Consider the following 22929-nt stretch of genomic DNA (forward strand, 5'->3'; position numbering starts at 1 on the left):
CAGAAATGTGGATCCTGTAGCACAAACTCAAAACAGTTCTGGGACACTGTAAAGTCCATGGAGAATAAGAGCACCTCCTCCCAGCTGCCCACTGCACTGAGGCTAGGAAACACTGTCACCACCGATAAATCCACGATAATTGAGAATTTCAATAAGCATTTTTCTACAGCTGGCCATGCTTTCCACCTGGCTTCCCCTACCCCGGTCAACAGCCCTGCACTCCCCACAGCAACGCCCAAGCCTCCCCCATTTCTCCTTCACCCAAATCCAGATTGCTGATGTTCTGAAAGAGCTGCAAAATCTGGACCCCTACAAATCAGCTGGGCTAGACAATCTGGACCCTCTCTTTCTAAAATTATCTGCTGAAATTGTTGCAACCCCTACTAACAGCCTGTTCAACTCTCTTTTCGTATCGTCTGAGATTCCCAAACATTGGAAAGCTGCTGCAGTCATCCCCCTCTTCAAAGGGGAGACACTCTAGACCCAAACTGCTACAGACCTATATCTATCCTACCCTGCCTTTCTAGGTCTTCGAAAGCCAAGTTAACTAACAGATTACCGACCATTTCGAATCCCACCTTACCTTCTCCGCTATGCAATCTGGTTTCAGAGCTGGTCATGGGTGCAACTCAACCACGTTCAAGGTCGTAAACGATATCATAACGCCATCGATAAGAGACATTACTGTTGCAGCGTATTCATCGACCTGGCCAAGGCTTTCGACTCTGTCAATCACCACATTCTTATTGGCAGACTCAACAGCCTTGGTTTCTCAAATGATTGCCTCGCCTGGTTTCACCAACTACTTCTCTGATAGAGTTCAGTGTGTCAAATCGGAGGGCCTGTTGTCCGGACCTCTGGCAGTCTCTAGGGGGTGCCACAGGGTTCAATTCTCAGGCCGACTCTTTTCTCTGTATACATCAATGATGTCGCTGTCACGATCGTGTGGAGGAGAGACGGACCAAAACGCAGCATGTGGAAAATAGCCATCTTCTTTTATTTTACTAAACCGAAGATGAACATGAAACGAAACACTATTACAAACTATACAAAAACAACAAACGACCGTGAAGCTATAAACGTAGTGCACACACACAGGCTACAAACGTTCAACATAGACAATTCCCCACAAACAGCTAAAGCCTATGGTTGCCTTAAATATGGCTCCCAATCAGAGACAACAATAACCAGCTGTCTCTAATTGAGACCCAATTTAGGCAACCATAGACTTTCCTAGATACCTACACTCAACCATAGACACAGCTAGACTATTATACTAAACATAAACCCAACTACTCTAATAAACCCCCTAAACCTTACAACCACCCTAGACACTACAAAAACCACATACATTCCCCATGTCACACCCTGACCTAACCAAAATAATTAAGAAAACAAAGAATACTAAGGCCAGGGCGTGACAGTCTCTCTTGCTGCTGGTGACTCTCTGATCCACCTCTACGCAGACGACACCATTCTGTATACTTCCGGCCCTTCTTTGGACACTGTGTTAACTAACCTCCAGACGAGCTTCAATGCCATACTACTCTCTTTCCGTGGCCTCCAAATGCTCGTAAATGCAAGTAAAACTAAATGCATGATCTTCAACCGATCACAGCTCGCACCTGGCCGCCCGTCCAGCATCACTACTCTGGACGGTTCTGACTTAGAATATGTGGACAACTACAAAAACTAGGTGTCTGGTTAGGCTGGAAACTCTCCTTCCAGACTCACATTAAGCATCTCCAATCCAGAATTAAATCTAGAATCTGCTTCCTATTTCACAACAAAGCATCCTTCACTCATGCTGCCAAACATACCCTTGTAAAACTGACCATCCTACTGATCCTCAACTTTGGCAATGTCATTTATAAAATAGCCTCGAACACTACTCAACAAATTGGATGCAGTCTATCACAGTGCCATCCGTTTTGTCACCAAAGCCCCATATACTACCCACCATTGCGACCTGTACGCTCTCGTTGGCTGGCCCTCGCTTCATACCCGTCACCAAACCCACTGGCTCTAGGTCATCTACAAGTCTCTGCTAGGTAAAGCCACGACTTATCTCAGCTCACTGGTCACCATAGCACTACCCACTCGTAGCATGCACTCCAGCAGGTATATCTCACTGGTCACCCCCAAAGCCAATCCCTATTTGGCCGCCTTTCCTTCCAGTTCTCTGCTGCCAATGACTGGAACGAACTGCAAAAATCACTGAAGCTGGAGACTCATATCTCCCTCACTAGCTTTAAGCACCAGCTGACAGAGCAGCTCAAAGAAATTAAGGCAAACGGTTCCGACCGCCGGAGTTATTATCCACCATCATGGTTCGATGCCATGGACGCTGTACTGGGACAGCGAATCAGAAAGCCAGTACTGAGTGGCAAAGCTACCGTATCACAAAAAAACGGTAAATATTTTTTCTTAATTTGCTTTAGAATCCGATAACAGGTCGTGTACAGGTTGCTATCTGCTGTCTTCACGTACTAGTCGGAACTAGGAAACTCGAAAATGTCCGACTTGGAAACTAGTTGTACATCCGGCCGTGATTGGGAGTCCCATAGGGCGGCGCAAAATTAGCCCAACGTCGTCCGGGTTTGGCCGGGGTAGGCCGTCATTGTAAATAATTTGTTCTTAACTTACTTGCCAAGTTAAATGAAAAATGTTTGCACTAACCAGGTTTTCATCCAAACTTTTTATGCGAGTAAAGTACATGACAGAAAGTGTCACGACTGGCCTGATGGCAATAGCAAATTTGTCAGTAAAAACTTTCCAAATGTTAACAAAACTAAAAAATATGCTAAACAAGGTGTCAGTAAAATTAATTATGCGAGAAATGGCAGTGGAAACACCTTTATGCGCCAGTATTGATATAATAACCATCATATCGTAGTAAACTTGGAATCATGTGAGGAAATGTTGTGGGATGTATTAGGGATGTGTTAAAACAATTACAGACATAAAACATTGTATCAAGGCAAAATAATCCCAATTAAAATCTGGAGGTTACTATCTTCGCTATAGAGCTAAGAAACAGTCAAACACCCAAAACATGAAGATGAGACCAACAATACCAAAACCATCTTAAAGACAGGTGAACTATGTCAGCACAGCTCAGGTTTTAGCCTTGAAATGGTAAATGAAGTCAAGATGTGAAAATTAAGGATCTTAGATTTATCATCTGATGTCTGCAGTTAGCTCGATAAGGTTCTCCTTCACAGCGATGTGGCGCAACCCTGTGGCATATTTCTCCCGGCTCCCAATCTGGCTGATCTCAGTCACCAGGGCATCATAGAGGTTATAGAGTAGACTCTGCCATTTGGCCCAGTCCTCAGCACAGGGTCCTGGAACAGTGAGGGGTGGCATGGGCAAGAAAATATGTCAGATGGGCTGTATCAATCATAATCTAAAATGGCATACTACTTCATCAAGGGTTTCAGTGATGAAAACACTCCACACCTGTCTGTTGTTCTACACCGTTTTTATTGTTTAACATCTAAACAGATTCATAAGACAATGGTGTTTTTTCAGTTTTCAGTCTATTCACAACATTCCAGCCATTCCTGTGTCTTGTGTCTTTGACCCTTGAGATGATGTACACAGAGCTGCAGGTTGAATAACTCTACTATCTCCTCTTTGAGAGTGCTGCTGGGCCTTATCTGTCTCCATACGTAGAGCACAGAGGGCAGGAGCTCCTCACCCAGCCGACACACCCTCATACGGCAGTTCATGGCAGCAGACCAAGTGCTCCACCACCGGCAAGTGTCTCTCCCGCCTGGAGAGAGAACAGATCACACACAGTGTAATGGATTAAATCTCTTGATGGTAGGTCTCACTGTAGACCAGAGGAGGCTGGTGGGAGGAGCTATAGGATGATGGGCTCATTGTAATGGCTGGAATGGAAGGCTATGAAACATATGGAAACCACATGTTTGACTCCGTTCCATATATTCCATTCCAGCCATTACAATGATCCCGTCCTCGAATAGCTCCTCCCACCAGCCTCTACCGCTGTAGACTCAATTGCTAAGAGTTCAGTTCAGTAGGTTTACACTTTAGAACACTTACAGTCTCTGAGGCGCGTAACTACTGAAAAATGACTGTGGCAACTCCCTTGCATGATACAGGTCACCTTTCGCAGTAATGGAGTTGACTAGGGTGTGTGTTGTTATTGTCATCGTACCTGACATTGAGCAGTGCTCTGGAGAAGAAGCTGAAGAGTTTATGGCTGAAGCCCTCAGTCTGCAGACAGAAGCCCTGGACTGCAGTGTGGATGATCCTGTTCACAAGCACACGGTTTATGGCCTTGGGGGAACCAGTGAAAATGGCACAATAAATATCCAGCGAATCTAGTTACATATGAGAAAGAAGGGATTATTCAGAATTAGATTGGAATTAAATCGAATCTAGACAGTACATACCAAATTGTGTGCAGACCCATGACTTTGTCGTGTCTTTGACTATGCCAGATTGATTGCTATGACATGCTATTCTGTAAAATTATTTATCCGTAATTAATATTACCTGATTGAACTAATCATGTAAATATTAATTAACTAGAGAGGGACACCACGAAATAATATTTATAGAGCTGTTATCTTTCGAATAAACTCTTAAAGATTTAGTAATATTTTACTAAATAGCCGTCACATTAATCGTCATTTTATTCAGTCTCATCTGAAAGTTGTAAGTCCTTGATTATCTGCAAGAATCCTGGCTAACAAGTTGAATCAGCAATACAAAATTGGGTTTAATTATTTATTTACTAAATACCTAACTAATCACACAGAAWCACACATAYACAWTTAAATCATMACTTGATCACAAATTACGTCATACAGAAAAACGTCCCTAGCGGGCGTTATAGATATGACAGCTTGTTACACAAAGGAAAGGGGCGGGATTTTAGTGAAAGAGCGGGAGACTGGAACATAGGCGAGCTGTGCTGTCGTAAATACAGTATCTGATGCATTCTAAATTACCGCCCATTTGAAAAAGAAAATGCAATACATATTTACTCTGAGCTGCGCTTCAGTAGGKTGGTGGTAGATGGACCGTGTCGCCAAYCCGAGTCCTCTGTCCTTTGAAGAATGTCTCTGGTTGTCACGGGATACGTTGTAGTAACGTTGTATGTAGTAGACGGGATACTCGGACTGTCCTTCCTAACCTGCGTTTAGCTGTTGCTAACTCAACGGTTAGGAGATATCACTTCTGTAGTGAAYACGAGTTCAAAGTTCATACCATTCACAATCAAAGTCCATGCTGATGTTGGCCTAGTTCTGTAGTTATTGTCTGAACCATTCTGACACAGGACCGTCATCCTGGTGTACCCGGAACAGGAAGTTACATTTTCGTCAATGGCTTTATATAGTGGAGGGAGAGGGGTGTGTCTGAAAAGTTTATAACCCATGCCTCTTCACAGGGGCGGGCCACTGGTTGAGCAGAAGAAAACTTATGAAAGCACAGATCTCTCATTTGGAAGCTAAATTTACATTTAATCTCTTCACAAATAATCTCATATTCAAACATTTGAATTAAACAACAATTCCATGTGAATCCGATACCTCTGACGTTTAGACTTTCTACAGTAGAGTTTATGTCATTCTATCATTGATGAGAATGTGTCAGAGGGCAACCGAACTGACATAATATACCTTAAGTACCACCGCATATGTACAGTTGGTTGGATTACCAGAATATAGTTCATTTCCCCCAACTTCTGATGTTACCCAGAATCTCTATGTTAACCCATGGGTTTCCTTATGTCACATCAGTTATAGTGGGGAGAGAGAAAAAGGGGGAAAGAGGTATTTATGACTGTCGTAAACCTACCCCCAACCCAACGTCATGACAACTTCTTGCTCTTCAATCAACCATTTACATTGCATTGTATTTCCTATTACTGGCTGCAATTACCCCAAAATATCACCAATTACTTCCCTATTACTACCTGCAATTACCCCAAAACATCACCAATTACATTCATAGATTACCACAGCACATAAAAATCTAAGTCCCTGCTGTATTGAGAGAGCAATAAGGACCACTGACTGTACCACTGCTGCTGGGTGATCTCACACCAGTACTTGCGGAGAGACAGGATGTTCTTGAGCAGGATGCTGCTGTAGTCCTCCCCATAGGCCTAGCAGCTGAATGAGCTCCGCAGCACCTCCATCACATGATTCAGGAGCTCGCCACACTCCAGACGAGGCCATCCTGTAGGGAGAGAAGTGGGGGGTTAAAGTACCCAGAGGGATTACAAAACAGTCAGTGTGTCCAAAATGGAACTACTTTTCATCAGAGACCTATAGGTCCTGGTCAAAAGTAGTGCACTATATAAGGAATGGGGAGCCATTTCGGACACACAAGGGATAGATAACACAGGGTGTGGGAATTAGGCTCTATAAGCCTCTGATCTGGTCTGTGATTCTCCAAACCCATACTCTTGTTGGCACAGCGGATGAAGTATTTGACCAGGCTGCTGATCTCCTGCATCTTCTTCTGATGGTTAGCCTTTGTGGTGGTCGACACGTTGGCTTTCTCTGACTGGAGCAGCTCAGTCTTTTTGCAGATACCTCTGCAGAAACCTGATAGAAGGCAATGAGAATGCAAACAGTGAGAATGCAAAGCGATGATGGATTTAATAAATATTGTCAATAAAATAGTAGCCTGGCTACACCTCAGTCCCCTAATAGTGGGATTTGGGTGTTAGGTTCTAAATAAACAGAGTAAAAAATAACGGACAACTAGGAAAAGCTCAAACCGAGTTTAATCACCCAATAGGTCAGACAGCTGAACAGACAAAGACATGTTCCCACCAGCAAAAGTATATATACCCCATTTTAGGTAGTCTCCTCCTTTTCTCTAAACATTACATCTTTATTGCTAGGCAGGAAATTAAGATGTGGGTAATAAACTGTTCCTTCTCCCTTAATGTGACGTGACTTGACCTCGGCCCCCGTTCCTCACTAATCCACCCTTATCAGTGACCGCAACCATGTGATTGCCTTTCCCTTACTCAATAACATTACAAGCCCCTGGTGTAACGGATGTGAAATGGCTAGTTAGTTAGCGGGTATGCGCTAACAGCGTTTCAATCAGTTACGTCACTTGCTCTGAAACCTAGAAGTAGTGTTGCCCCTTGCTCTGCAAGGGCCGCGGCTTTTGTGGAGCGATGGGTAACGACGCTTCGTGGGTGACTGTTGTTGATGTGTGCAGAGGGTCCCTGGTTCGCGCCCGTGTCGGGGCGAGGGGACGGTTTAAAGTTATACTGTTACATTGGTGCCGCGGCCTTTGTGGAGCGATGGGTAACGATGCTTCGTGGGCGACCGTTGTTGATGTGTGCAGAGTGTCCCTGGTTCGCGCGAGGGGACGGTTTAAAGTTATACTGTTACATTGATGCTGTTGACCCGGATCACTGGTTGCTGCGGAAAAAGGAGGAGGTCGAAAGGGGGGTGAGTGTAACGGATGTGAAATGGCTAGTTAGTTAGCGGGTACGCGCTAACAGCGTTTCAATCAGTTACGTCACTTGCTCTGAAACCTAGAAGTAGTGTTGCCCCTTGCTCTGCAAGGGCCGCGGCTTTTGTGGAGCGATRGGTAACGACGCTTCGTGGGTGACTGTTGTTGATGTGTGCAGAGGGTCCCTAGTTCGCGCCCGTGTCGGGGCGAGGGGACGGTTTAAAGTTATACTGTTACACTGGCTCACACAACCTTAATTGACCCCACCATATACATTCCTCCTAGAGATAACCATTAACTTCTGGTGTAGCAAGTATTTCAAATTACAACCCAACAACTGAAAGCAGACTGTGGCCCTTCTCCTTTCCATAGGATACCTGATGTCTAACAATAACATGTTCTGCATTCCCCTCTCTCCCTCAGTACCATGAACAAGGATATTTCATAGTTCATGTTTAGAATTAAGAATCCATCCGGGTAATAAACTGTGTAGGAAGACATACTACCTGAAGACTGCATCCCAGGTGAGCTGCTTGGAGCCTTTAGATGCTCTGGTTCCAGAATGTGATGCAGCTCCTCCACTGTGTCAGGAGACCGGATGAGCCGTCTGAAGCTATAAGCCTCTTTCTGTATACAAGAACATAATGTTTTGTGCACAGATGCAAAAGCCACCACAAGTAATAACAATCATCAAAACAAACTCCAATGACAAAACGGATATCAGCTTCTATATGTAACGTCGTGGAAGTAACTTGAAATGAGCTAATAACTGAAAGTGGACACTCACCATTGAAACACAGTTTCCCATAATGCACATCTTCCAAATATGATGGAAATTCCGGGTTACGTGTGCTCGAGTTCCCCGCCTTTTCACGAATCGTAGGATGTTGCGTACACAACACCCTGGATGTTTTGACCTAATGTAACGTTACTTGCTTTATTCGGGATTAATGTATTCTTACTTGATTTTACAGATAATGTAACTTGTAATTGTTGCAATAATTCGACATTGCAGCCATGTTGCTTCCGTCTGACATAGCGCGGCTCGTTTTAGGTAAGTCTGAACTGGGTCCTGTTTGTATTGCTAGCTAACCTAAAGCTACCTAGCTATGTGGCAGTAGCAGTAAGCTAGCTAACGTTAGAATACTATCTGCAATGTCCTGCTGGTGATATTGCATCCAGGGCTGCACTGTAGCAAGTCAACATCAATATGATTTTGACTTTCTCTTACTATGGCAAGCTAAGCCTCCAATTCTGCTACTCTTGTACACTGTTTTTTTTACAGGATACATGCAACAAGAGGGACTGTGTTCTACAAGCCAGGCATTCATTCGTGAAAGCCCCAATTTGAAGGAGTACGCAGAACACAGCTCAGATGATGCAGCTATTCCTGCTTGTGTGTTTGTAAGTTTCTTAGTTCATACTGTATATAGCTGTGTTCAACTCTCACTGTAATGACTATATAGTTACAGTGAGTGAGTTAGTGGATTAACGTTACTTAGCTAGGTAGCTAATTCATGTGTACTCCCATTGCAGTCCCTCTTTGGAAAAAACCTGACAACTATTTTGAATGAGTATGTTGCTGTCAAAGCTAAAGGTAAGCGTAACCTCTGACCTCTACCACTTTCAGTAAATGAGTACAGGACTTTCACGTTTGTATTTTATTCTTGGTTGTCACACTTCCCTGCTATTTCTCCTTAGAGACGATAGAAGAGACTCAGATACCTGTCATGATGACATCATTGTGGAAAAAGCTTGATTTCACACTAAATCAAATCAAGTAAGGACCTATTTTTATCTATAAAACGGCAAAGAAAAACTTGCCAACAGATTGCTGTTTGATGGTGTCACTTTCTGACATCTTCAATTCTACTTATTTCTTTCATTAGGTCTATGCAGAACTCCCCAGCTATTATCCAGAATCAAAGACGTAAGTGCATAATTAAATATTCTTGCACATTAAATGGTTATGATCTTAGTACTACCTCTGAACTTGGATTTCATTGCCTCTTTGTAATGTTGCCTCGTTGTAATGTTGTGGCTCAAGCCGTCAGGCAGAGTGTTGAACTCCATGGCTGTATGACAGGGGTCCCTAATTACATTCAGCTGCGGGCAGTTTTTTTCCTTGGCGAGGTGCCGACCTGGAACATAGTAATAAATCATTTGGAGTGGCTGTGATTCCGAATTTTCTGGATTCAGACTTGCTGTTGCAAAAAATACGGAGACTTCTGCGTATGCATGATCTACTAGCCTATCTCCTTTCAGTTGCTACTCAGTCGCTTGTGACGCTGCCACTTGTTCACAAAACAGCAGTCAATAGTGATTTAATGTAATTTTTTCATCGTCATTGCAAACATTGTCTAAACAGTAGGCAGACTGCTGGCTATATGGCAGCATAACTATAAAGATTACATCACACAAAACGCAAATTGTTTTGTACACTGCATATTGACCGCAAGAATCCCAAACAGAGTATTTGCTAAAAACAATCATTTAAAACCTTCATTACATTGGTATACGATCACATGTTCCTCTCTGTTTATGCGTAGGAATACTAATTTCATGTTCCTCTCTGTTTATGCGTAGGAATACTAATTTCCAGGGGATTTTACAATATTTTATGTCAAAGCGATTTGACATAAAATAAATTCACCCACGGGCTGTCTATTGGGGAAACCTGCTGTATGGTGTGAATCATAAACCTATTTCCTCTGCAGTCCACACACGTAATGGGATCGTGAACATGAGGGGGCGACAGAGAGCCTTGTCATCAACGCAGTCCCCCAGCTCTGGGTTTCTGTCATCGTTGGCCCCCCCGTCGGCCCAGGGCATCGCCACCCCAGTCTGCTACAGCTCCCAGCAGACCAGACCCTCCCCCATCTGCAGCACACAGCCCCAGATCCAAGATGGAGGACGTCTGCTCATCAATGTGAACCGTAAGTAAACTCATCCATGAGCAGCAGTGTACTGGGGAAGGTTGTTACAGTAGGTGTCTATCACATCTCCTTTTAACTGGCAATTGCTGTCATCATTATGAACATTAATACCAACTTATAAAAAGAAAGATTGTCAAAGCTTCATTGAATAATGGACACTTGCTTTTTATTACAGGGGAGTCACCTTTGCAAATAACGGTTCCAGACAACCGGTTAACCACAGGACCATTATCCCCAGGGCGTCGGAAATGGTAAGATAGTCATTCTCATCTATTTGTTTACTTCTTTGTAAGTTCTTCTTACCCATGTGTAGATTGTAGGGATGTACCAATTCAACTGTACGCATTTCCCCCGATTTTTTTAACTGTTTAAAGATACAAATGCATCGGACGGTGGACCCCAAACCGATCCAAATGTAGCATGCATGGGTCAGAAAATCGACTCAATCGGCGCTTCACTAAAATGTTTTGCTCATATTATGTTATTTTTCTACCTCTCATCTTTGGTGACAACTGATGCGTCCTCTGATTCAGTATCGAACTGCATGGGCCTTCAGAAAGTAAGTAGTCGTACCACTTGACTTATTCCACATTTTGTAGTTACAAATGGAATTCAAAATGGAAATAGATTTTTTTTCTCACACATCTACAGGCAATACACCATAATGACCAAGTGGAGAAAAAAATGGGACATTTTTGTACATTTTGTGAAAATGAAATACAGCAATATATAATTTACCTAGGTATTCATACCCCTGAGTCAATAGTTTGTAGAAGCACCTTTAGCGGCAATTACAACTGAGTCATCTTTGGCAGGTCTGTATCAGCTTTGCCCATCTGGATTTGGGGATTTTCTCCCATTCTTCCTTGTAGATTTTCTCAAGCTCTGTTAAATTAGATGGGGAGCGGTGGTGAACAGCAATCTTCAAGTCTTTCCACAGGTTTTCAATGCGATTCATGTCTGGGCTTTGGCTGGGCCACTCAAGGACTTAAACATTATTGTTCTGTAGCCATTCCAGTGTTGCTTTGGCTGTATACTTGGTCATTGTCCTTTTGCAATGTAAATCTTCGCCCYGTCTGTCGTTTTCACTCTGAAGCTGGTTCTCGTCAAGGATTTGCATGTATTTGGCTCCATTCATTGTTCCCTCTATCCTTACCAGTCTCCCAGTTCCTGCTGCTGAAAAGCATCCCCATAGCATAGTGGTAGAGATGGTGTTAGACTGGTGATGAGCTGTGCCTGGTTGTCTCCAGACATATCACTTTGCATTCAGGCCAAAGAGTTTAAGTTTTGTCTCATCAGATCACATAATCTTTTGCCTTATGCTCTGAGTCTTTCACGTGCCTTTTTGCAAACTCCAGGCGTGCTGTCATGTGCCTTTTTCTCAGGAGTGGCTTTGGTCTAGCCACTCCCATAAAGCACAGATTGGTGAAGTGCTGTAGAGAGTGTTTCTGGCAGGTTCTCCCATCTCGGTTCTCCCATCTCAGCCAAAGAACTGTCAGAGTTGGGTTCTTGTTCACCTCCCTGACCAAGGTCTTTCTTGCCCGCTTGCTTAGTTTTGTCGGACGGCCAGCTCTAAGCAGAGTCTGGGTAGTTCCATTTCCCAATGATGTGCTCTTGGAAACTTGCAACTCTCTAGGAATGGTTTCATACCCTTCCCATCAAAATTATATCTCAGATCTACAGACAGTTCCTTGGACTTCATGGTGTAGTTGCTGCTCTGACATGCACTGTCAACTGTGGGACCTTATATAGACAGGTGTGTATTTATAAATCATGTCCAAATAATTGAAGGTTTGAAGGTTGAGAGCTTCAAATTCCTTGGTGTCCACATCAACAACAAACTAGAATGGTCCAAACACACCAAGACAGTTTTGAAGGGGGCACGACAAAGCCTATTCCCCCTCAGGAAACTAAAAAGATTTGGCATGGGTCCTGAGATCCTTAAAAGGTTCTACAGCTGCAACATCGAGAGCATCCTGACCGGTTGCATCACTGCCTGGTACGAAAATTGCTCGGTCTCCGACCGCAAGGCACTTCAGAGGGTGGTGCGTACAGCCCAGTACATCACTGGGGCAAAGCTGCCTGCCATCCAGAACCTCTACACCAGGCGGTGTCAGAGGAATGCCCTAAAAATTGTCAAAGACCCCAGCCACCCCAGTCATAGACTGTTCTCTCTACTACCGCATGGCAAGCGGTACCGGAGTGCCAAGTCTTGGACAAAAAGGCTTCAACAGTTTTTACCCCCAAGCCATAAGACTCCTGAACAGGTAACCAAATGGTTACCCGGACTATTTGCATTGTGTGCCCCCCCTGACTAACAGGCCTCTTATGCTGCTGCTACTCTCTGTTTATCTTATATGCATAGTCACTTTAACTATACATTCATGTACATACTACCTAAATTGGCCCGACCAACCAGTGCTCCCGCATATTCCCCTCTTTTTACGCTTCTGCTACTCTCTGTTCATCATATATGCATAGTCACTTTAACGGTACCTACATGTATATACTACCTCAATGAGCCTGACTAACAGGTGTCTGTATATAGCCTTGCTACTCTTTTTTTCAAATGTCTTATTACTGTTTTATTTCTTTACTTACCTACACACACACCTTTTTTCCCCCGCACCATTGGTTAGAGCCTGTAAGTAAGCATTTCACTGTAAGGTGTACATCTGTTGTATTCGGCGCACGTGACAAATAAACTTTGATTCGATTTAATCCATTCTGAATTCAGGCTGTAAAATGTGGAATAAGTCAAGGTTATGAATACTTTCTGAAGGTACTGTAACTGTGTTGACAGTAATTGATCTATAATTAATTTGGCATGCCGAACAACACCAGGCAATATCAGTAGCCCAGTCAAACTGCGTGCTGACCAACGTGAGGTAGGCGGCCTGTTCTTGAACTTCCATATCTGTGTGGCACCTTCAGCATTAAAATACTACAATGGCTTGCGTGATATTAGGCTTTATTAGTTGTGGCAACCTATGTCATTTGCTAGGTTATTGTTATCTATGCGCTGTTGAAAATGCTGTTTTAGTAAGTTACTGGTACGCAACTCTTATCTGGCTGTATCTGCTGAATGGGGCTTACAATAGATTTTATTTTGAGATGGGAGTGAAATCTAAAGTTGTGCTATATAGTCATTGGCTGTGTCATAGCTCATTTTGCTATGTTCAAATCGCACCGACTCGTTTCAAACTAAAACGTATCGTTCCTGTAACATATTGGAGCCCATGTATCTAGATCGATCATATTGGAGCCCATGTATCTGTCCAAAAGAGCGTATCGAATTGTCTTGAAATGGAAAGATGCATATCCCTAGTAGATTGAGTTATGATAAAAGAGTAATCTTCCCAGTGACTCCCCCAGGAGGAGAGGTGGGGGCTCTAGTGGATCCGGTGGGACTGGAAGAGCCAACATGGCGGCCAGTAGCCTGACAGCAGAGCCCCAGAGTGAAGAGGCAGTCACAGAGAATTTCCCTGTGAGTAAAAAACAAAGTTAATACTCTGCATTTGAAACACTGCTAACCCCATTTGACTGATGTGAATTTATCATTAAATTGTGTTTTTGCAGCAAATGTTGATACAAAATGCAAGAGAGAGGATTCTAAATGACAAGTCTTTACAAGAGAAGCTTGCTGAAAACATCAACAAAATTCTAGCAAGGTAATAATAAAAGTAGATATTCTTGAGTAACATTTGAACAGTACCGACTTCATTACTTATTACATTTGGCTGTTGGGTAGAGTAGATATTCTTTCTTACCTGTGCATGTGTTTCTTACTCTCTACGTGTAGTGATGTCAGTCCTCAGGCTTTAAAGGCATCATGCAGCACCATGGAGCCTGACCAGTCAATAGATGAAATTCTGGGCCTGCAGGTAATGTCATGTTCTGACAGACTTGATATACCCCATTTCTCCATTCGAACTCACAGAACATTGTCCGTCTTTAGTGCATAGAGTGTAGATTTGTGCTTTCTACTGACGTTTTACTCTGTGCAGGGGGAGATTCATATGTCTAATGATGTTATACAAGACATCTTGGAGCAGACAGAGTCCGACCCAGCCTTCCAGGCTCTTTTTGATCTCTTTGATTACGGTAAACATTTTAATCTTTGCTGATGATTTAATCTAGATCATGTGCAGGATTTTGTTGCTCCTGACAATGCATGAAGTGGGTCTGGTGATTGTTTGACTAAGATTTTATAAAATTTAATTATTCCACTAAATCTCTTGATTCTTTGCATTAAGGCAAAAGCAAACCCAGTGAGTATACTGAACAAGGAGCTGGGAACGTGAGCAATACCACCACAGAGAATGGTGAGACTGAGACTAGATGTATTGACGGCTCTCCTGAGACTGGAGACCCAGGTATGGACAAAGTCCTCATGACCTTGTAAATTATGCCTGTTGGAATCATATACTAAACAATATTGATGCTTCATCAGCAATCTCTTTCTGACAATGGGATTTCTATTTAATTTCTCAGGCACTGGGCCTGAAAACTTGACATGTGGACAAGAAAATAGAGTAACAAAGTCCAGTCAAGAGCCCAAGAGTAAGAAAACAAGGAAATTTGCACCTCCTGTTTCAAGCACTTCAAAGGCAACTCCTGGACCCAGTAGCAGAGGGTTGAGAAAGGGAGCTAGCTCTACAACTCCTGGACCCAGTAGCAGAGGGTTGAGAAAGGGAGCTAGGGTCTACAAACTCCTGACCCAGTAGCAGAGGGTTGAGAAAGGAGCTAGCTCACAACTCCTGGACCCAGTAGCAGAGGTTGAGAAGGGAGAGCTTATCTCAACAACTCCTGCCACCAGTAGCAGAGCGGTGGAGGGAAAGGGAGCTAGCTCAACAACTCCTGGACCCAGTAGCAGAGGGTTGAGAAAGGGAGCTAGCTCAACAACTCCTGGACCCAGTAGCAAAGGGGTGAGAAGGGGAGATATTGCAACTCGACCCTCAGCACGTATTGATCAATTTACCGCCGCTGCTTCTTCTGCCGCAAAGGACTCGGATAGGGTTGACTCAGGCTCCATCTTTAATCCGGATGTATCAGGTGTGGATATAGATGAACCTCTGAATACCCCTCTTGACAGTATAGCTCCGCCAGATGTCTTTGAGCCAGTCAGACAGGAGAGTGGAACAAATCGTCCGGCGTCAGCATGCAACACACCTTCATCTGAAACCAGGACGGTCTCTGCTGTGAAAAACATATTAGGCAATGAGAACACAGTGGGGGCTGATGGTAGACAAGTGATGGATAACCAAGCTTCACTTCTTAACTCTTCACCTTCCCTGTCCAATTCCATGCCAATGCTGGATCAGTCAAACAAGGCTCCCATACAGGCCTCTAACCTGCCTCATAGAAATATTACCCCTCCCAGCAGTATAGGAATTTCACAACCTCTACCACAGACCATACACTCTATGGCTGTCCCCTCAACAGTTACAACAACTCCTGCTGCCCCAACCTTCATCCCAAACCCCAACCCTACAGGCAAGGAAGTAGACCCCAGTAAGATTGTGGCCCTGAAGATCATAATCAGCGATGAGCAGGAGCCCTCCAGTGACTCAGCCCTGAACCAGGCTGTGTCCAGCATCACTGGGGACAGGATCCCCACCATCTTCCTCTCCTCCCCCACCAAGTCATCTGCTAAAGCCCCGGCCCTCAGTAGCGCCCCCATGAATCAGGAGGAGACTGTGCAGGCGGTGAGCAGCTTACAGAGGACAGAAGTCCTCCAGCCAGCAGAGACCAATCCTCTTAGTGGGAAAGCAGGGGATGTGGCAGCATTGGCAGGGACGTCAACTGCGTTGACACAGCCTGGCTACTACATTCAGCTGCCCTTTGATTCAGCCACATCCACCAACAGCTACATCTTAGTGACAGACACAACAGCCACAGACCCCCAGTCCAACAAGGTGATATTACCCAGTGGCGCCCCACAGGTACAGACTGTACCCCCTTCCTCATATACTCTGGTCACTCCACCCCGCTATTCCCCTGGTAAGACTGCATTTAAATACTTAGATGCACTATTCAAAAATCACCACCGTTTCCTGGTTGCTAAAATTCTAATAGTTCACCTAATTTCAGTTTGTGAAATATATTTTCCTTAACCAAAAATATTCTATTTTCAGCTTTTTGAAGCTGGTGTACAAAACCGAAAATAAGACGCTAAAATTAAACTTTGTCTCTTTTGAATGTTGATCCGCATGGCAGAGTGGACTCTTTTCCCGGCTTACAGACTGGTCGTCAGTTGCCCAGTCATCTAAGAACGGGAAGCATAGAAATAGTGCAAATAAAACAGATATACTGTTTGTTAGACTTGCTTTCAATAAGTGACAGATCTATAACACACATTTTTATGTGAATTTGGTTGGGTCGCCTAAAAAGTTACATATTGTATGTCAAATTGGGTGACAAATGAATGCGAAGAGTCACATTTTTTATTACGACACATACATTTTCTGGCCATTTACCATCCTAAAAATTAGGAATAAGCAAAGGCTTTGATTTCTGGTCAAACAGATAGAAAGGGAGTCTTAGAAAACATAAACTAGAATAGGTCTTATAAGGTATTAGAAATACATAAAAACACAATGTTAAAGAAATTATCCCTGCCAACTTATATCAACACTTTTGTATGTCGTTTTGGAGAAATTGTTCGGCCTTCTGTAAGTTTAAGAAACATTGTCATGTGCCTTGAAATTCCGTTAACAAAAACTAGCATCTTTAATATATTTTCTCATTTCTCTCCCTCTTGAGGGAAGACAATGAAAGTTCAGAAGTAACAAGAAAAGGTAGACCTATGAATTAGTTATGGTGCTTTTACTGTTAACACTTTTGTTTATTGATTATTAAGTGATTCAAACGTGAATTTCTGAAAAATCGTTAATGGAATTTCTGCTATTGAATTGGCGACAATGGGAAATCATAGTAGTCACAAACCACACTTTGGTTCACAAGATTGAACAGCACAGTTCAGTAGAGAATAGTATATAGTTCAGTAATGTAGAGTTCAGTACAATTAGGAAAAGTAGAATACAGTACACAGTATAGCACACTAGAGTTGAGTACACTAATGTACTGTACTGAGCAGTACTTTGATGTCCAAACTTGTGAAACAAAGACGTATATGATTGGTTCAAATCTGGTCCGGTCCTGACCAACCAAATTTGGTCTTGTTTGGGGGCAGAGCTCATTAAAATTATAGCCAGTGTGTAGAATAATACCCAAGTATGCAATGTGTACCTATTTAGGATACACCATGAATAGAATGATATTCATATCCATAATTATGCATTTCTGTGTAGTACAGATCAGGGATCCATTATGAAATTCCGTTACCTCAATTCCGTTACAGTGTGTAAATCCACTTACTGTAGTTCAATAACCAAAAGAGATTTTTTCAAAGTCAATAACTGACACCTCATTCTTTCTGCAGACATCATTGAATTCTTAATTCAGAGTATATATTTAAACATTTTGGGGAAAAGTAGACAGATAAAAAAACAAAGGGGTGTTTTACCGAAATTCTGTTACCAAACTTTGCACCTGCACAGTTCTTGCAGTACACTTAATTTATTAACATTTTCTGTGTAAATTGTTAAAAGTAGTCTTTGTGCATGAAGTTGTATGGTTTGTTAAACTTTAAAATCAATGTTTTTTTTGTTTGGCATACATTTATAGTGGAATGACCCCAATAGTCATCACTCACTTAATTTGCCATGCTGTTTTGCTGGTGGGAAATGTCTAACCAGTTATATCCTCCCAGGATCTAGACTCATCATATCTTCACCAGTTCAGCCCATGCTGCAAAGCATGGTGGTTCCTGTATCTGTTGTTGGGCAGAACAATGCAACACAGTTCTCTGTAGTTCCTAATCAGGTAAGCATTCCTTCTTTTTTTTTTATTACTGTTTTACATATTTGCATTTAATCATTTTCTTGAACCAATGGGCTAATTTAGCTACAATAACATGTGCATCTAGTGATCATTTGTTTGTTTCAGTTGATAGCCATGCCTAGCCCTGCTTCAGCAAAGCAGCCAGCAGCAGTGAATACCAACCCTAAACTGGCTCCCAAGGATACCACAATCTCGGGTAAGGAATGGTGTTCAGTCCTCCATAATGTCATTGTCTGTTTACTGTTATCCTGTAATTTTATTCACAAATGTTGTTGCTTGCTTGTGCATTTCAGGAAAAACGGGAGCTTCTGGATCGAATATGGTTACAAAGCAGGTCCACCCGCAATCCTCTAAAAGCACAGGGCAGCAGAAGGAAGCAGTTGGCTCGAGCCCCAGCCATAGAAGGATGCTTTGCTTTGATGGGTCTGCTGGTGAAACTTCTACCTCCAAAGCTACAGCTACTCCTGTATCACCTGTCCAACAGGTGGAGAAAGAGATACCTAAATCTGACTCTGCTCTCTTGGGGAGAAGCAGGCCAAAAAGGAGAATAGAGACTGTAAGATGTACAGACAACACTCAGACATCATGGACCGGAACAGAGACGGAGAAATCCTCCACTGTCCAAAAGCAGAAAGAAGCTGCGAAAAAGACCCCTTCAAAGAGGGACGCAGATCAAAATGCTAGAGGTCAAAGTGCAAGGACCAGTAGATCTCAGAGTGCTGGTAGCAGTAGGACTGATGCCTCACAGTCAGATTCCAGGAAGAGATCTCAATCAGCAGACAAGAAGGATGATGGTGGAGCAGGACCTAAGGATGCCCAGAGCTCCAGGTCCTCTTCCTCTGATCACAGACTGAGATCAGGGAGCAGGAAAGAGAAAGACGCATGTAGACAAGAGCCTACTGAGAAATCTCCTGCCAAGGAGCGGGAGGGACGGACAGTGAAAAGGACATCTTCTCAGGACCCCCCTCATGTCACTGCCAATAAGGAGAATGAGCTGGAGGGGGGAAGGCGAGAGCAGCAGCCCACACCAGCACCAAGAGCATTCAGCCCGGCCCCAGTGGGCTCACAAACCTCTGTCCCTCAGGCTTGCTCCAGCAAAATCCCCTCCAAGACCAGCCCACTGACCAAGCAGGCAGCTGAAATGCTCCACGACATCCAGGGTCTAAACCCTCCCTCCACCCCTCCTAAGAGGACAGGCATGGGCTGTCTGGAGCTGCCTCTTCCTCGGACCCCTGGCCGTCTCCAGGAGTCTCTATACTGCCCCAGGACCCCTGCACGTCAGAGGCTGGACAGAGACAGAGAGGGCACCCCCAGGCACCTGGTCCCTCCCACCACCCCGGACCTTCCCTCCTGCAGCCCAGCCAGCGAAGCAGGGAGTGAAAACAGCATCAACATGGCGGCTCACACACTGATGATCCTATCCCGAGCCGCCATTGCCAGGACAGGCACCCCACTGAAAGACAGCTTGCGCCAGGAGGGGGCTGGAGCAGTGACCCCTGAAGCCTTCAAGAGCAAGAAGCGCAAGCAGCCTGAGCCCCTGGCCAGCCCGCCAGCAAAGAAAGATATCTCAGGTTCATCTGGCAGTAAGAAGAAAACAAAGGTGAGCAAAACATACAGAATGTTCTATTCAATCTGTGTATCCTAATCTCTTCTGAGGTTCATAATTGAATGTGATCGCATCAACCCAGTCTTAGATATTTGGCATAATCTCCTGCATTAAATGTGAACTCAGTTTCCTTCTTTGCTTATATAATGAGAAAGCACATTAAAACCACTGCATCTCTTTATGATTTGTACCACTCAGAAACAGCAGAAACTAATGGATTCCTTCCCCGATGACTTGGATGTGGATAAGTTCCTGTCTTCACTGCATTATGATGAGTGATGGGTTGAGTTATAGCAGTTGGACAATGAGATGAGAATCTCCCAAACACTACCTACCTACTTTCCAGGAATTGAACAAGCCATAATTTACTGTCAGTGCCTATGGTTAAACCATAGGAGTTAGGAACCTGTGGTCTAGTGGAGCATGTCCTCAGTTATTATTTTTTCTTCTATGGTATGTCTGCTTGTAGGGTTTGTCCTACATCCTTTGGCTTAACAACTAATTATACATGTGATGTATATACTGTATAGAAATTATTGCAGAAATGCTAGATTGAGAGCACTTTGGTTCCATTCAAGGACTGTAATGTTAAGAATGGTTTCCCAATCTTGTTGTATTAATAATTTCAAATTCAACGCTTTCCTTGGTCAATATTTCACTGTATCTAAACTTTAAATGATCCACCCAACACGCTGTGGTTAGACAGGTAGCACAATTCTAATCTTTATTTCACTAATTGGTATTTTGACCAGATCAGCTGTGATCTGATTGTTCAAAAAGACCAGTTAGTGGAAAAAATATCAGAATTGGGCTGCGTGGTGTAAAATACATTTGTGCAGATGTTTTCTTTACTAGTGATTTTAAATTAAATCTTGTTTTAGAAAAATCTAGTTCCATTTAATATTGTTTCTGTGCAGGTAAAAACTGACCGGTTTTCAGTCCAAAGCAAAATATCACTATCAGAACACATAGTCTGATAACCCAATCTGTGAATTTCACTATAACCAAGTTAATATTGCACCATTTTATTCACTTGAGTTAATTACTACTATATAATAGGCCTATATCATCACAGTGATAGAAGAATCTCTACTGGCACAGCGGTCTAAGGTACATTTACATTTAAGTCATTTAGCTGACGCTCTTATCCAGAGCGACTTACAAATTGGAAAGTTCATACATATTCATCCTGGTCCCCCCGTGGGGAATGAACCCACAACCCTGGCGTTGCAAGCGCCATGCTCTACCAACTGAGCCACACGGGACCTACTGCATCTCAGTGCTAGTGGCATCACTACAGACCCTGGTTCGATTCCAGGCTGTATCACAACCGTCCATGGTTGAGAGTCCCATGGGGCGGCACACAATTGGCCCAGAGTCGTTAGGGTTTGGCCGTGGTAGGCCGTCATTGTAAATAAGAATGTTCTTAACGGACTTGCCTAGTTAAATAAAGGTTAAATTAAAAACGTAAAAATAAATTATCCTGTCTTTATAACAATGCCACACATAGCTGAGGTAAGACAATCAAGCATGTTTAAAGGACAACTCCACCAAAACAATATTTTGGCATTTGTTTCATTAGTTCATTGTTGATATAGTCCCAAAATGTCTTGCCCGTATGATGCATTTTGCATCATATGATGCTGTGTCTTGGTAAGCAATTTTGGCCTTGTGTTTTAGGTTATTGTCCTACTGAAAGGTGAATTTGTCTGTCTGTTGGAAAGATTTTCCTCTAGGATTCTGCCTGTGCTTAGCTATATTCTGTTTCTTTTGATCAAAAAAAAAAATAACTGGAGTCCTTACAGATGATAAGCATACCAATAACATGCTTGAAATTTGAAGTGGTACTCAGTGATGTTGGATTTGCCCCAAACATAACGCTTTGTGTTAAGTTATTTGCCACATTTCTTTGCAGTTATACTGTAGTGCCTTATTGAAAACAGGATGCATGTTTTGGAATATTTTCATTCTGTACAGGCTTCCTTTTCACTCTGTCATTTAGGTTAGCATTGTGGAGTAACTAAAATGTTGATCCATCCTCAGTTTTCTCCTATCACAGCCATTCAACTCTGTAACTGTTTCAAAGTCACCATTGACCTCATGGTGAAATCCCTGAGTGGTTTGTTTCCTCTCCGGCAACTGAGTTAAGAAGGACACCTGTATCTTTGTAGTGACTTGGTGCATTGATACACCATCCAACGTGTAATTAATAACTTCACCATGCTAAAAGGTATATTCAATGTCTGCTTAAAAAAAAAAGTTTATACACATCTACCAATATGTGTCCTCTTCGAGGCATTGGAAAACACCTCTGGTCTTTGTGGTTGAATTTGTTTTTGAAATTCACTGCTTGACTGAGGGACCTTGCAGATAATTGTATGTGTGGGGTACAAAAATCATTTTAAACACTATTACACACAGTGAGTCCATGCAACTTATGTGACTTGTTAAGCACATTTTTACTCCTGACCTTATTTAGGCTTGCCATAACGAAGGGGTTGAATGCTTATTGACTCAAGGCATTTCAGCTTTTCATTTTTAATTAATTTGCCAAGTTTTCTAAAAATGTAATTCCACTCTTGACATTATGGGGTATTGTGTGTAGGCCAGTGACATAATCTCAATTTTAAATTCAGGCTGAAAAAAGTCAAGGGGTGTGAATACTTTCTGAAGACACTATGTGTATATATAGGTATGGATAAAGTGACTAGGCAACAGGCTAGATGATTAAACAGTAGCAGCAATGTATGCGAAGAGTCAAGAGTTAGTGCAAAAAGGGTCAATACAGATAGTTATCCACAGACAAACTATTTAGCAGTCTTATGGCTTGGGGGAAGAAGCTGCTCTTGGCCCTCGACACTGAACAATCTCCCTCTCCAATAGCCTCTGTTGGTCTGCATGCTGGTCTTCCTCCTGGGAATCCTTGACCATGGACTGAAGTCGGTCCAAGTCTGTTAGTGTAATGCAGAAGGAGTCCTGCCTGTTCTAACCTCGATTATTTATTTTTGTCTGACTAGTATT

General features: G+C 43.0%; 1 protein-coding gene and 1 pseudogene across 1 annotated transcript; one reads left to right on the top strand and one right to left on the bottom strand.

The window, feature by feature from the left end:
- Positions 1-3467: 3467 nt before the first annotated feature.
- On the bottom strand, positions 3468-8142 carry LOC111949372 (serine-protein kinase ATM-like; annotated as a pseudogene).
- Positions 8143-8306: 164 nt separating this feature from the next.
- On the top strand, positions 8307-22216 carry LOC111982702 (protein NPAT). Its single transcript, XM_070434161.1, has 18 exons — positions 8307-8515; positions 8747-8865; positions 8998-9058; positions 9163-9241; positions 9351-9391; positions 10179-10397; positions 10573-10648; positions 13761-13884; positions 13977-14068; positions 14200-14281; positions 14405-14501; positions 14654-14773; positions 14892-15033; positions 15316-16400; positions 18172-18284; positions 18408-18498; positions 18596-19902; positions 20107-22216. Exons 1-18 carry the CDS (start codon positions 8479-8481, stop codon positions 20185-20187), a joined length of 3966 nt encoding a protein of 1321 aa, XP_070290262.1. The 5' UTR covers positions 8307-8478; the 3' UTR covers positions 20188-22216.
- The last annotated feature ends 713 nt before the right edge of the window (positions 22217-22929 follow it).

This window comes from Salvelinus sp. IW2-2015, linkage group LG22, assembly GCF_002910315.2.
Source record: "Salvelinus sp. IW2-2015 linkage group LG22, ASM291031v2, whole genome shotgun sequence".
NCBI classification, from domain to species: Eukaryota; Metazoa; Chordata; class Actinopteri; order Salmoniformes; family Salmonidae; genus Salvelinus; species Salvelinus sp. IW2-2015.

Excerpts from the sequence above, each read along its gene's own strand:
- LOC111982702 (XM_070434161.1), top strand. The coding sequence starts at position 8,479 with ATGTTGCTTCCGTCTGACATAGCGCGGCTCGTTTTAG. Across the intron at positions 9,059-9,162 it reads TGTTGCTGTCAAAGCTAAAG|AGACGATAGAAGAGACTCAG; the intron begins GTAAGCGTAACC and ends ATTTCTCCTTAG. Across the intron at positions 9,242-9,350 it reads TTCACACTAAATCAAATCAA|GTCTATGCAGAACTCCCCAG; the intron begins GTAAGGACCTAT and ends TTCTTTCATTAG.